The following is a 12,129-nucleotide window of genomic DNA, read 5'->3' as shown; positions in this document are numbered from 1 at the left end:
GAGGCAAACAGGGCGGAGCAAATGTATATGGATGTAGATTAGAAGAAATGGGAGGGTCAAACACGTTGAGGCAAGTAGCGAAGAATCGATGCGGAAAGAAAGAGTGTCCACAAGGAGAAAGTAAGAGGCAGTGACCGGGTGAGGCGAAAACTGCAAGAATGTGAGCAGGTTGGGCTAAAGTAGGGAGATGAGGGAATAGGCGAGAGAAGTGAAGTTCGAAGAAAGAGACCTTGAAGCAAGCCAGAGGCAGAACACCGGCTGCGGGCTGTGGAGGGCATGACAGCTCGGTTGAGATGAGGTGGGCGGTACAGGGAGGAGGAGCTTTCAGGGGAGACGGTGCGTGTGAGATTAGACATAGCAGCATTAGGAAGGAGAGGGCGGAGTCCTATGCGAGCCGCCCGGAGGGGCCGTACTTTGAGTCAGGATTGCTGCTGGCAGGCTGAGGCGGACGGCGTCCGTCGGAAACCGGCACCTGGCCTCTGCCTCCCGTTATGTGTGTGTACTTACGAGCTCACGGTAAGGGAATATCATGGTCGTATCTTTGCAACACTATCATCGCTGCTGCTGTTAAATCTTTAACGGGTGAAAATTGCGGCGCCGGACACTAGCTGCTGTTTGTTCCTCATTTCAGAACTGTGGGGGAGATTGTGTGAAAAGGACGGTGTGCTCGTGATGTCTGAAGAGTCATTTATACGATTTGCATCCCCCTCCACCTAAAGTGTAGATATAGTACAGGCGCTCTTCCTCCCCAGGGAACCTGAGGAGAGTTAAACAAAGTAAAACGTTGCAGTGTTTGTGTCCTAAATGGGAGGGAGCTACTACCAGCACTAGAGTTTCAGTCGTCTGTTTCCAGTAAATACAATTAATGTAATTGATCAACAGCCTTTGCTCCAGACACGAGTTAATACGTCTTCAGACCGATTCTGATCTTCGAGACTCCGCATACTCCACCTTTTAATAGCTATGGTAATTCCCTTAGAAAGCCTCTCTCATTCAAGTTGCTTTGCCAACATTTGGCAGGCGCCTACTGCTGTATTTTTTGGTTTTACAGGTCTTGACAAGTGTTTTAAGTTTGTGAGACAAATGTATCGCTTATCAGCTATATATTGAATTGTTGAGGAAATCAACTAGAGAATTGACTAAATATGCCGGGGAAAAAAACTCGAAGCATTAATTCTCTGTTGCAGGGCCAGCGCTAGGCATGGGTAGCGTGGGCAGCTGCCCAGGGCCTCGCACTCAGCCCACCAGGATGGGGCCCCACACTGATGCATGTCCTGTTGTTTCCCTGTGGAAACACTAAAAGAAATGTGTTTGCTTGCAATTAGGGTTCATGGGCCTCTCGGGGATGGTGTCTGGAGGCCTGGGGGAGGTAGATGCTTTCTCTTGTCCTAGCTGCAAGGAGACAATTCAGAGACACTGCGGGACGCCCATTGTCCAGCATTTTAGCGCCCCCACAGTTTTAACTTTTAGCCCACAAGAAATTTCTTACACCTATGGTGTTAAAGGTGTGAGAATTGCTTGTAGCCTGAAAGTTAGAACTGTGGGGGCGCTAAAATGCTGGACTATGGGCCTCCTGCAGTGTCTCTGAATTGTCTCCTTGCAATGGGTCACTTATGTAAATTAGAGGGGCCTCTCATTTCCTTTTGGCCAGGGCCTCGCAAATCCTAGAACCGGCCCTGCTCTGTTGAATGCACAATATATTTTCATAACTGGTGGTTTGTGTATGGAAACCGCTTCCCTTTGTGTTTAATACACCATGCACACTAAAGTCAACCTCGCCAGTTATGTTGACATAGAGATTTGTAAAGCGCAGCATAGAATTGTGGCGCTAGAGAATAGTCCATTTAAACATAGGATCTAGCTGTGGGAGGAGATTAGTGCAAGTTGCAACAGATCCACAGAACGAGATCTTGTAAGGTCAGTTTGTTTAATATCCTTGGCAGACAAGGGTGGCAGGACAAGTATATGCTTGACGTCTGCTGTTTACCTACAGTTGAGGCGACACTTTTCTCTCACACACCATCTTTAAATCTTTTGCTGTTTTTAATCTGTATTCTTTTACATCTGTACCTAAGAGATCCTTGCTCCCACAGTCCCACCCATTGTGTTAAGGGGTACGGGTTTTCGTTCTTTTTTAAGTGTATGTTCCCTTGAGGCTTGACTTCTAGAAAGGTGCGAGAGGAGCCCAATTGATCACCTGCAGTTTTTAGAACATGTGAATGGGAGGTGTTCTTTTGAGCCCTTACTTATCACCAACTAAATAACAACGGAAAGCGAATGATTAGTGCGTAATTGTTTGTACATGAACATCTAATTTAGCAATGTCCCATCTAACCAGCTAGTTCCTCGCAGGCCTGGCTCCCAGAATTTTTATTTGGGTGGGCCAATGGTGCATTCGGGTGGGCCACTGCATGCCCGATTTGTCACATATGTCTAGCCAAGCCTCCTTCAGGGCCCTCCTTTCTCTCCTTAGTTTTACAAAGACCAGTAAGACGCATTCTTTTATTTCCAAATCTTTCTTAATTTTACCTCTCGAGTTTTTTTCCATGTAATGTTCCTTGGGATGAAGAGGTTTCTGAGGTGGGAGTATCAGGAAAGTGACACTTTTCGGGCTCTCCCTCATGACCGCTTCCTCAGAATCGCTTACTACCACCCTCAACCAGTGCCCTTCATCTCTCCGTAGCTCATCCCCCAATGACCTCCTCTTGCATTCCCTCACTGCTACCCTCCACCAGTGCCCCTCATTTCTCCTTAGCCCCTCCCCCTCATGACCTCCTCCTCTGATTCCCTCACTGCCACCCTCTGCCAGTGCCCCTCATCACTGTAGCCCCTCCCCTCTGGACTTCCTCCTCAAACTCTCTCACTAACTCCCTCCACCAGTGCCCCTCATTCTTCGTAGCCCCTTCCCCCAATGACCTCCTTCTTGGATTCCCTCACTGCCACCCTCTGCCAGTGCCCCTCATCTCTGTAGCCCCTCCCACTCTTGACCTCCTCCTCAGACTCCCTCACCAGTGCCCATCATTCTCCGTAGCCCTTCCCCCAATGACTTCCGTCTCGGATTCCCTCACTGCCACCCTCCACCAGTGCCCCATCATCGCTTCAAAACTCCTTAGCCCATGACGTTTTCCTCGGATTCCCTCATTGCCTCCCTCCAACAGTTCATCTCTCCGTAGCCCCTCTGTCACATGCATTTCATTTGTTGTATAGTGCTACTCGTAGTGTAGGGGTGTTGAATCTAAGGTCAAGGGACAATCGATATTTGCCCGGCGGTATCGCCTCTTTAACCCACAAATTATTAATCAATGAAGAGGCAGGCGCTGGAGACGGGAAGGCAGGAAACAAGATTTATTCTCTCCGGAGGAGAACACAACAATTCAGACAGCAGGTATCGTCATGAGGTGCTCTACCCGCATCTCTGAGGCCTGGCCTCTTATACACAAGTTTATTACTTTATTACATATTCATGGCAATGCTTTGATGTACGGAAAGACATTCTCTGAACCCCCGCTCCGAGCCCGTTCCCACACACATATACAGCAGAAGTCCCACCCCGGTCCCAACAGGTGATGATTATCGCGCAGCTGGACATTCCGCCGATTCATGGAACGTGGGGGTTTGATCGGATCTCTTAGGGTGGGGGCTTTGATCGATTCGGGGGTCCTTTGGGAAGGGAAGCTTTCTACTGTACGGGGAGGGGCAATAAACAGTATCGGCAGGGCTAGGTGTGGCCTGGGAACGGGGAGGACAAACGGGCACACAGGAAAAGGGGGTTTGCATCAAAAGGGCCTGGGACCATGAAAGGAATGAAGGGAGGTGTCGTGCTGGGAACAGGATGGGGTTCTGAGGCAGCGCTGCGCTGAAGAGGGGTTTATGACCCAAGGCATGTGTGAGCGGGGGTTGGTCAGGGTGCGGGCTCTGTGAGGTCAGTGGCATGAAAAAAAGGGTTGTTCTGATCGAGGGTGCGCACGACAAAAAGTGTGGCCTCAGGGGAAGAGGCAAGATGGCGCAGATAATGTTTACCAAACCGTACTAATTTTCCACAGTCCTCCCTTTAACATATCCAAGACATCTTGCTGGCCTATTTCCAATTCAGGTTGACTGTGGTGATCCTCGGAAAAGAAGTAGGTACCCAGGTGAAGGAGTTATATACATTACATTTTGAAATCTTTCATCTTAGGAGGCGGGTCTATCGATAAAAACTCGTTTGCAGGAGAGTCGTAGTAATGTGATAATAGACAAAAAATGATTCTGTAGTGAGAGCATTGAGTACATTTCATAGTTGCTTATAGTCGTTTGGAATGTGAATTGATAGGTCATTAAATATGTGAGTTCTGTTCATGTCACAATGGTGGAGCATAATTAATACAATGGTGGCTGGGAGAGAAATGAGACGTAGCAGAAACGATGATTGAGGGAGTCAATGTTCGAAGTTAATGAGTTCGCAGCATTCTTTGTCGTCTTTTGTTGGCGCTGTGGAGCACCGGCGGTGGAGCTAAGGGTCCAGCTCTATTCCAGGTCCCGCGTTGCAGGGCACGACCTTTTCCTCGCGTTTCTGGTCAAAAAGGTCCTTTTCGCCCTGTGTCCTTTGAGTTGATTGTCAAAAAGGTTCAGATGGAGGAAATGTGCGTGTGAGCAGTCCTTTAGGGTAGGTCGGAGAAAAAGGGGGATGGAGCAGGGCCAGATCGGGAACAGACTAGGGGGACGGAAAAACTTCAGATAGGCGGGCTCATGACCGAGTTTTGAGAGCGGGGACTTTTCGGCATACATTAGACATCGAGCAGGGGCATCAGGTCAGCCCTTTCCTCTTATTTTGTCGAAAACAGTGCCTCGTCCTGCAGCTCCTTACTGTCGCGGTCTCGCCCTGGCCAATGTTGCAGATGTTCCATAGTCTGTAGTCAGGCCACGTGCTCCCACATCCGGTCCTTCTTTCCTCCGACAGTCGTACCCTTAAATGAGTTTGAAAAGACAGTCTTTAGAGAATTGGCAGAGGAAGGTAATCACATAAGTCTATTTCTCTCCCAGCTCCAGGTAAATGAGAACGCAATGGTATTTTCTGCCTGGTCATGGTACGTGATCTGGTGCCTTTTATTGCATTACAGTTACGTCAGCTCTTCTGACGGAGACCCACCTTCCTAGTACAAGCCTTACAAAGCTATACCGTTCTCCTGGGCTATATATCAAAAAACGCAATGTGCTATCACCATGGTCTGATGGGTATCTTTCTGAGAGATGAACATAGGCTAAACATTTTTCATTCTATTAATGCATCCTGCCTTTCAGCTAAACATTTTACTTTCAACAGGGTTCATTGCAATGATTTCTTCACTTTGGTCTAATCTTAATTTTGCAAACATCGTTCTAGTTCCTACATAGCCTCCTACAACCTGACTACTTAATTAAAAAACCGGGGTCTTGTGGAAAACAACTAGGGACATAGAAAAACTGTGGTAAGGGCGTAAATCGACCCATCTCTTACAACCGGGGGTGAGGGGCAGTTTAAATCTCCCGTCGGGGGCAGTTGATACGAAACTGGGGGTTTTCTGGGAAGATGGGGATGTTTCGATCACCTTTACTGTTTGGGTATTGCGACAATTCGGGACGGGGAAGGTCGCATTATCTGAGGCATCTTTTTATAACACAGGAGCCGCTGACATGTAGTTCCCTTATTTCGGGTCAGATTAGGGAACCTCCGTGGTCTTACCTGTCCTTTCCCTCTTGGCCAAATCTCGGTTTCATCAATTTAGCAGAAAGGAGAGGTAGTGACACGGCGTCAGGGTGATTTTTTTCTTAGGACAAATTTTGAGCAAATACTCGTGGTATTAGGGGCCAATTGGTGGGGCACTAGGGGTGGCGGTTTGCCAATTTAGGTGCTTAGTCGTGAGAGAGAGAGAGAGAGAGAGAGAGAGAGAGAGAGAGAGAGAGAGAGAGAGAGAGAGAGACAGAGACACACGCATATGCATGCAACAACAGGCTAAATAGTACACGTGCGACATGGGGAGTGGCCGTGCATTAAGACAGGCTATTCAGCGCATTACGCAACATAAGGCATTACGGGTCTGTGTTAGAATTTTGAAAGCACGCAGTTTGGGATGGACGAGCATTAGGCCGGGTACAGGGGACATGCATCGAGGAAAAAGGGCACCAGTGTGTCGCATTTCTTGCATTCTCGGTCCGTTAATCAGTTAAGTCAACGCGTCAGTCATACACAAACATCATCTCATAGTTTCAGACATACGTGACAGGTGTCCATTCATGCAACATGGATCAAGGGTGATCGCTTTTATCATGTCATAAACTCTATTGGCTCTTTTGGTAAAAAGAGAGCAGTTTGTGGGTGTGTTTAGGTGCCACCAGGCAGTGTTAGTCCGCTTCGTATATCAGACAGGGCGAGGCTTCAGATCTTCACCATACTTTGGTCGCGATTCCGGTGTGGCCTGTAGAGGGGAAAAAAAGAGGGGAGGGGGACAACATTCGAGCATATCAAAAGCACGGGTACGAAAGTCCTTTACTTACCTCATACTCGTCTTATCCCCTCGGGATAGAATTCCTGGGGTTTTTGGTTTCTGGAGCCAAGGGGGGAATGGGGGCAGTGCGATTCATAGGCTGTGAGTAGGGAAACGTTAAAGAATCAGAAGCACTTAGTGCGAGGTTTCCAGTTGGTAGGCGTATTTAGCTATTGGGGTCCTTAAACCTCTTTCAACGTTGTGATGTTCTAAGGTTTATCAGCTCTTCGGTCAACTCTGTTCCCTAGTATCTTTGAGTGTCGTATCTTTATAATATTTTATCATTTTACATCGTTTCATTTTACCCAACCTTTATATTCCATCTTTTACACCATTTCGCTTTTACCCATCCCCAGAAGTCGGGGTCTTTCTCCATGCGCGAGTCCCTGAGTCAGTCGCATATTTGACGGCAGAGTGTCGTGTCTCAGATTCGATCCTCCATCCGGGGCTGGGCAACCATCTTCTATTAACCTTAAAGAGAGAGCAGAGTAGGGTGCACAGAAAAGAACTCTCCCGCCGATCCCATATTTTAAATAAAGCATGCAATATCCGTTCATAGTTTGAGAAACCTTTATTTTGCAAAATCATTCAGCATGTAGATCTATCAAGGTGCAGTCGTACTTGGCTGGACATGGTAATGGCTAAAGTGCGTACAGTAGGGGGTTAATTTGCAGCATTAGAAAACATTAGAAAGGTTTATTCATTCATTCGTAGGAAACTAAAAACATCTATAAATTGGTCGGGGGATCGGGGGGCATTTATTTCATAGTTTAGAAGCACCGTCAGACTAGTCGCAATCAGATTTCCTATATGCATACCGTGTATGTGCGTCATGAGCGAGGTTATACATCAGCTATAAAAAAATATAATACATCGTACATTTGTAATCAACATTTTTTTTTTTTAACGGAGTCCCTTTATATGTTCGTCGAGTGAATTCTCTTTCTTTCTCGTTAAGCGTACAAAGGGTCAGGTACATGTCTCAGAAAATCAAGTTTTTCTTTATTAGCAAAAAGAAGACACCACGTGGCGTTCGTAAGTTCCTATTGTCACCGGCGCCATTTTGGGCGGGGCCGGGTTAGTCCGGAAGTAGCATCAGAAAAAAATGTTTCCTACAACCGGCAGTTGGACCAGAGTCCTTTTCGGCAGTTCGAGAATTCATGCTAACAGAAAGAGTGGCAATGTCATGCTTGTTTTGTTAGCGATCGAGGCAGTTGTTTCTTACCGGAAGCCTGCAGGGGCCGAGGGCTCCTGGGACGTTTGTAGAATCTTCAAGGCTGTGGGGGTGCTGTCGGAGGTGGGGGCTCGTGCCCCGGTGGGCAAGTGCCCGAGTTATATCGCTATTCAAAGTTACTCTAGCGGTCGAGGCCCGCCTTCCAGCGGACCCAGATGCCATTTTGAGGCCTGCAGCGGCCGCCCTTCGTCGAGTCTGCAAGAGTGGAGGAGACCTTTTGGAATGAACCCATGTCCAGTGTTGCGGAAGTATGGCCACCTGCGGTGCATGTTCGGTGCTGTGCAAGTATCGGCACCGTTGCATGTTCGGTGCTGCGCAAGTATCGGCACCGTTGCATGGTCGGTGCTGCGCAAGTATCGGGGCGCCACCATGGTATGTTCGGTGCTACGCAGGTATTGGCACCACCGCCTGGCTGGAGGAGTTCGGCGCTGGGCCGGGGGCTGGGAAACCTCCTATCCGTGGAGGTGGGAGAGGCTTGTCCGCGTCGCCTCTCCCTCCCAGCCCGACCAGGACTGGAGGTATGTACAAGACATCCCGCCGCCCAGAGTTGTCGCGGCCATTGTTCATGACAGAAGTGGCGCCGGGCGTGCTGCTGCGGCCATTACGGAGGGGAAAAGAAAGAAGTGTCCTGTCCTTCTCTGGACCGGGCTTCCGGCGGATGTCGGCCGGACGCCCCTTGCTCTGGCCCCATGAACGGGTTCTTTGGCTCATCGGCTGCAGCCGGATCCAGTTGGCCCCGGTCCCTGGCCATTGGTGGCCGGACCGGGAAGACATGTGGCGGGACTACCTAAAAACTCCCATGCGCCACCGTGGCCGGACTGGGAAGACATGTGGCGGGACTACCTGCAGCTATCCAGGGCCGCTGCGGCCGGACTCCGCTGGCCCCTGCCTCTCCTCCGGCTCCACTCTATGTTATGATTTCCTGACCGGTTGTTGGCAGCAGGGCCCGCCTTATATGGGTTGCCGCCGGCTGGGCGTAACTGTAACCCTGCCCTACTTTGGAAGGTTCCAGAATGGGGGGGGGCGAATGTTCTGTTGACTTTCATTTTCTAGTTTTACCGTTCTTGTTTCAAACGTTTTCTGTTAGGGCATTATTAAGTGTTTATTTGTTTCTTGTTCGTTATGTTAAATAAAAGTTCAAGTTCATAAGTGGCCTATGGATTTCGTTTTCTCACTCCTTTCTTTCCAGGTTGTTCCATACTAAAGCTTCTGTTAACAAAAGTTTAAGTACCAAGGTAACACAGGCAGAGGGATGACGCAGATTCATGCATTACGTACACACAAACTCAGACGGGGAGACAGTACAAATATTATATAAAAAGACCCAAGACAAACATAATACAGTTATTGGCCATAATTGTCTCACTTTTATATGCTGCGCATACTTTTTGTTGGAGCAATGGAGCAGGCTTCAGTTATATGCCTATAAGGACGCGGAAGAAAAGGAGGTAGTAGATCTTCAGACATAGGCAATATCCCTAGTCCTATCGGCGAAGGATACTTGTGTAACCCTTACCTCGAAATACCCTAAACTTTTCCCTACTTGGCTAAACGTAAGGATGCTTGATCATGTGTGTGTACATTATTCTTTCTGTTTTCATCGGGGTTTGTCGTCTGTCAATTTAGAGCTACACTGGGTTTTCCCGTCTTATCGTTGTTGGATCTATGAGGACTCGAACATGTCGCTGAAATTGGCTTGGCGAAATCTGTGCCATCGGGCATAATCAAACGTGGTGGTTCTATCTGGCCTGTTCAAGTCAGTCTGATTCATCTTTGTCTCGCGCCTTTTCCCTTTCTGCCGGCCTGTTATTCCTGTCGGTCCTCTGCTCCTATTCACGCTCAGTAGAGTCGGGCATTGGGCTTTCCAGTGGCCGGCATATCTACAAAAAGCACATTGGTTTTGCCCTAAGTCTGGCCGTCCTGTGCGTAGTGTCTGGGGATTACTTTCAGGACGTTGTGTTCTGAGGTCGTCCTGTCGATATGTTCCTTTACCTGCTCTGTCCTCGTCTCTATTCTTTTGTTGCATTGCTTCTTTGCGCCCCATACCGAGGCAGTCAAGCATAACGGGCGTTGTCTTATTATCACGCAGGGCTATTTCTAACGTTTCTATTTTATCAAGGTCGAAGGATCCTATCAGTGGCCACTGTTTCTCTTGGCTTTCTTTGGTATACCTGTGCCACAGTTTACTATAGGCTATGGTAACTAATCCATAGTTTACGAACATGTCTTTATTAGGGGTGCCTTCCAGCGGAGCTAGATGATCCACCTCTAATAAACGGTCCGGGCTGAACCAGCTATCGACCAGTGGGGAGAAGACAGACATGACAGCTCACGACGAGGGACAAAAAGTCAGCACTGCCTATCTTATCACTGCGCGCAAAGACTAGACAGAATATTTCTATTCTACGTTGTTTGCAGGCAGTGAATACCTCATGAACCAATAACAAAAACAACCAATAAAAATAAAATAAAACCTGTGGGGAGAATAAGTAGGCACGTAAAAGTCTGCGTCCTCTACCCTTTCACTATCCGTAAAGAGGAATCTGTTATTTCCTGTTTGCAGACAGAGAATCTCCAGAAAACAATCCGCGAACAGTAGTTCGGGGCCAAAAACAGTTAATCAGTGTGGGAGAGGGAGTCTCCCGAGAATAAGCCGTCAAATAAATAATAAAACCAGTGGGGGAGAAAAATAGGCACGACGGCTGCGTTTCCTATCCTTCACTGTTTGCAAAAGGGAAAGAGCCTACTGTTTCTCCGTGTGCAGACAGTGAATCTCCAAATGAGTCAACAAAGAGTAATACTAGTATTTTCTGAACAATCAACAATTATTTCGTGATTTGTCGTGTCTACACGACCTTACCCGGACCGTATGGACAGTTTCTCGTCTTCCGAATCCAGCGCCCGATCGTCCTCTTGTCTTTGTATTCCTCGCAGCACTCCTGATGGTTCCCAGTCAGGACCGTAGATCACTCGAGAGAGGTCTGTTCGGAACCAGTGAAGTTCGGATGATCGGCTGCCAGACGAGGGTCTATTGGGCAAGAGCTCTCCCGATCGTTGCAGTCGTTCACTCTGTCGTCAGGACCTCTCCCACTGGATCCACGAGTCGCTGATGGGCCCCACGCTTGGGACGCCAATTGTTGAATCTAAGGTCAAGGGACAATCGATATTTGCCCGGCGGTATCGCCTCTTTAACCCACAAATTATTAATCAATGAAGAGGCAGGCGCTGGAGACGGGAAGGCAGGAAACAAGGTTTATTCTCTCCGGAGGAGAACACAACAATTCAGACAGCAGGTATCGTCATGAGGTGCTCTACCCGCATCTCTGAGGCCTGGCCTCTTATACACAAGTTTATTACTTTATTACATATTACATATTCATGGCAATGCTTTGATGTACGGAAAGACATTCTCGGAACCCCCACTCCGAGCCCGTTCCCACACACATATACAGCAGAAGTCCCACCCCGGTCCCAACAGGTGATGATTATCGCGCAGCTGGACATTCCGCCGATTCATGGAACGTGGGGGTTTGATCGGATCTCTTAGGGTGGGGGCTTTGATCGATTCGGGGGTCCTTTGAGGAGGGAAGCTTTCTACTGTACGGGGAGGGGCAATAAACAGTATCGGCAGGGCTAGGTGTCGGCCTGGGAACGGGGAGGACAAACGGGCACACAGGAAAAGGGGGTTTGCATCAAAAGGGCCTGGGACCATGAAAGGAATGAAGGGAGGTGTCGTGCTGGGAACAGGATGGGGTTCTGAGGCAGCGCTGCGCTGAAGAGGGGTTTATGACCCAAGGCATGTGTGAGCGGGGGTTGGTCAGGGTGCGGGCTCTGTGAGGGAGGAGGGCTATGCCGGGGGTCAGTGGCATGAAAAAAAGGGTTGTTCTGATCGAGGGTGCGCATGACAAAAAGTGTGGCCTCAGGGGAAGAGGCAAGATGGCGCAGATAATGTTTACCAAACCGTACTAATTTTCCACAGGGGGTCGCACTACTGTATGCAGATCAGTATACAGGGAATGTCACATAAACCAATGAGGAATACAAGGTGTAGGGTTCACATGTCATCGATACTGGTGGGCAGTATATTTTAAGAAAGTTTGGTCTGGAGAAGCACAAACTCTGAATTAAAGCACACCCCAGTGGTTGTGGGTTGGTTTTACTGATAAAAATGTATATCTGCCCAAACAAACTCCTTTTTAGCCACATTGGAGTAATGAGACTGGAGAAGTTCTGACTATATCACAACACAAAAAAGCTAAGTTCTAATGATACCATTCAGGTTTGCATGCAGCTCTTTGATGACAGTCCATAGGTCACTGTCCTGTGATAGGATTATAGTTTCTGAACTGCAAGTACCACAATAAGCTCTGTGACAAAGGCAGCAACCCACTG

At 48.4% G+C, this 12,129-nt stretch overlaps 1 protein-coding gene across 1 annotated transcript in view; it reads left to right on the top strand.

The window, feature by feature from the left end:
• The first annotated feature begins 312 nt into the window (after nucleotides 1–312).
• Nucleotides 313–12,129, top strand: part of ATP10D (ATPase phospholipid transporting 10D (putative)) — a 745,681-nt gene continuing 733,864 nt past the window's right edge. Inside the window, exon 1 of the mRNA XM_078678229.1 lies at nucleotides 313–516. Within this exon, the coding sequence (XP_078534355.1) occupies nucleotides 388–516 (129 nt within the window). The 5' untranslated portion in view covers nucleotides 313–387. The remainder of the gene's footprint in view (nucleotides 517–12,129) is intronic.

The sequence above is a fragment of the Lissotriton helveticus genome, chromosome 2_2, assembly GCF_964261635.1.
Source record: "Lissotriton helveticus chromosome 2_2, aLisHel1.1, whole genome shotgun sequence".
Lineage (NCBI taxonomy): Eukaryota > Metazoa > Chordata > Amphibia > Caudata > Salamandridae > Lissotriton > Lissotriton helveticus.
Note: the sequence above shows the minus strand (reverse complement) of the source record. Positions and strands in the feature narration are given on the sequence as shown.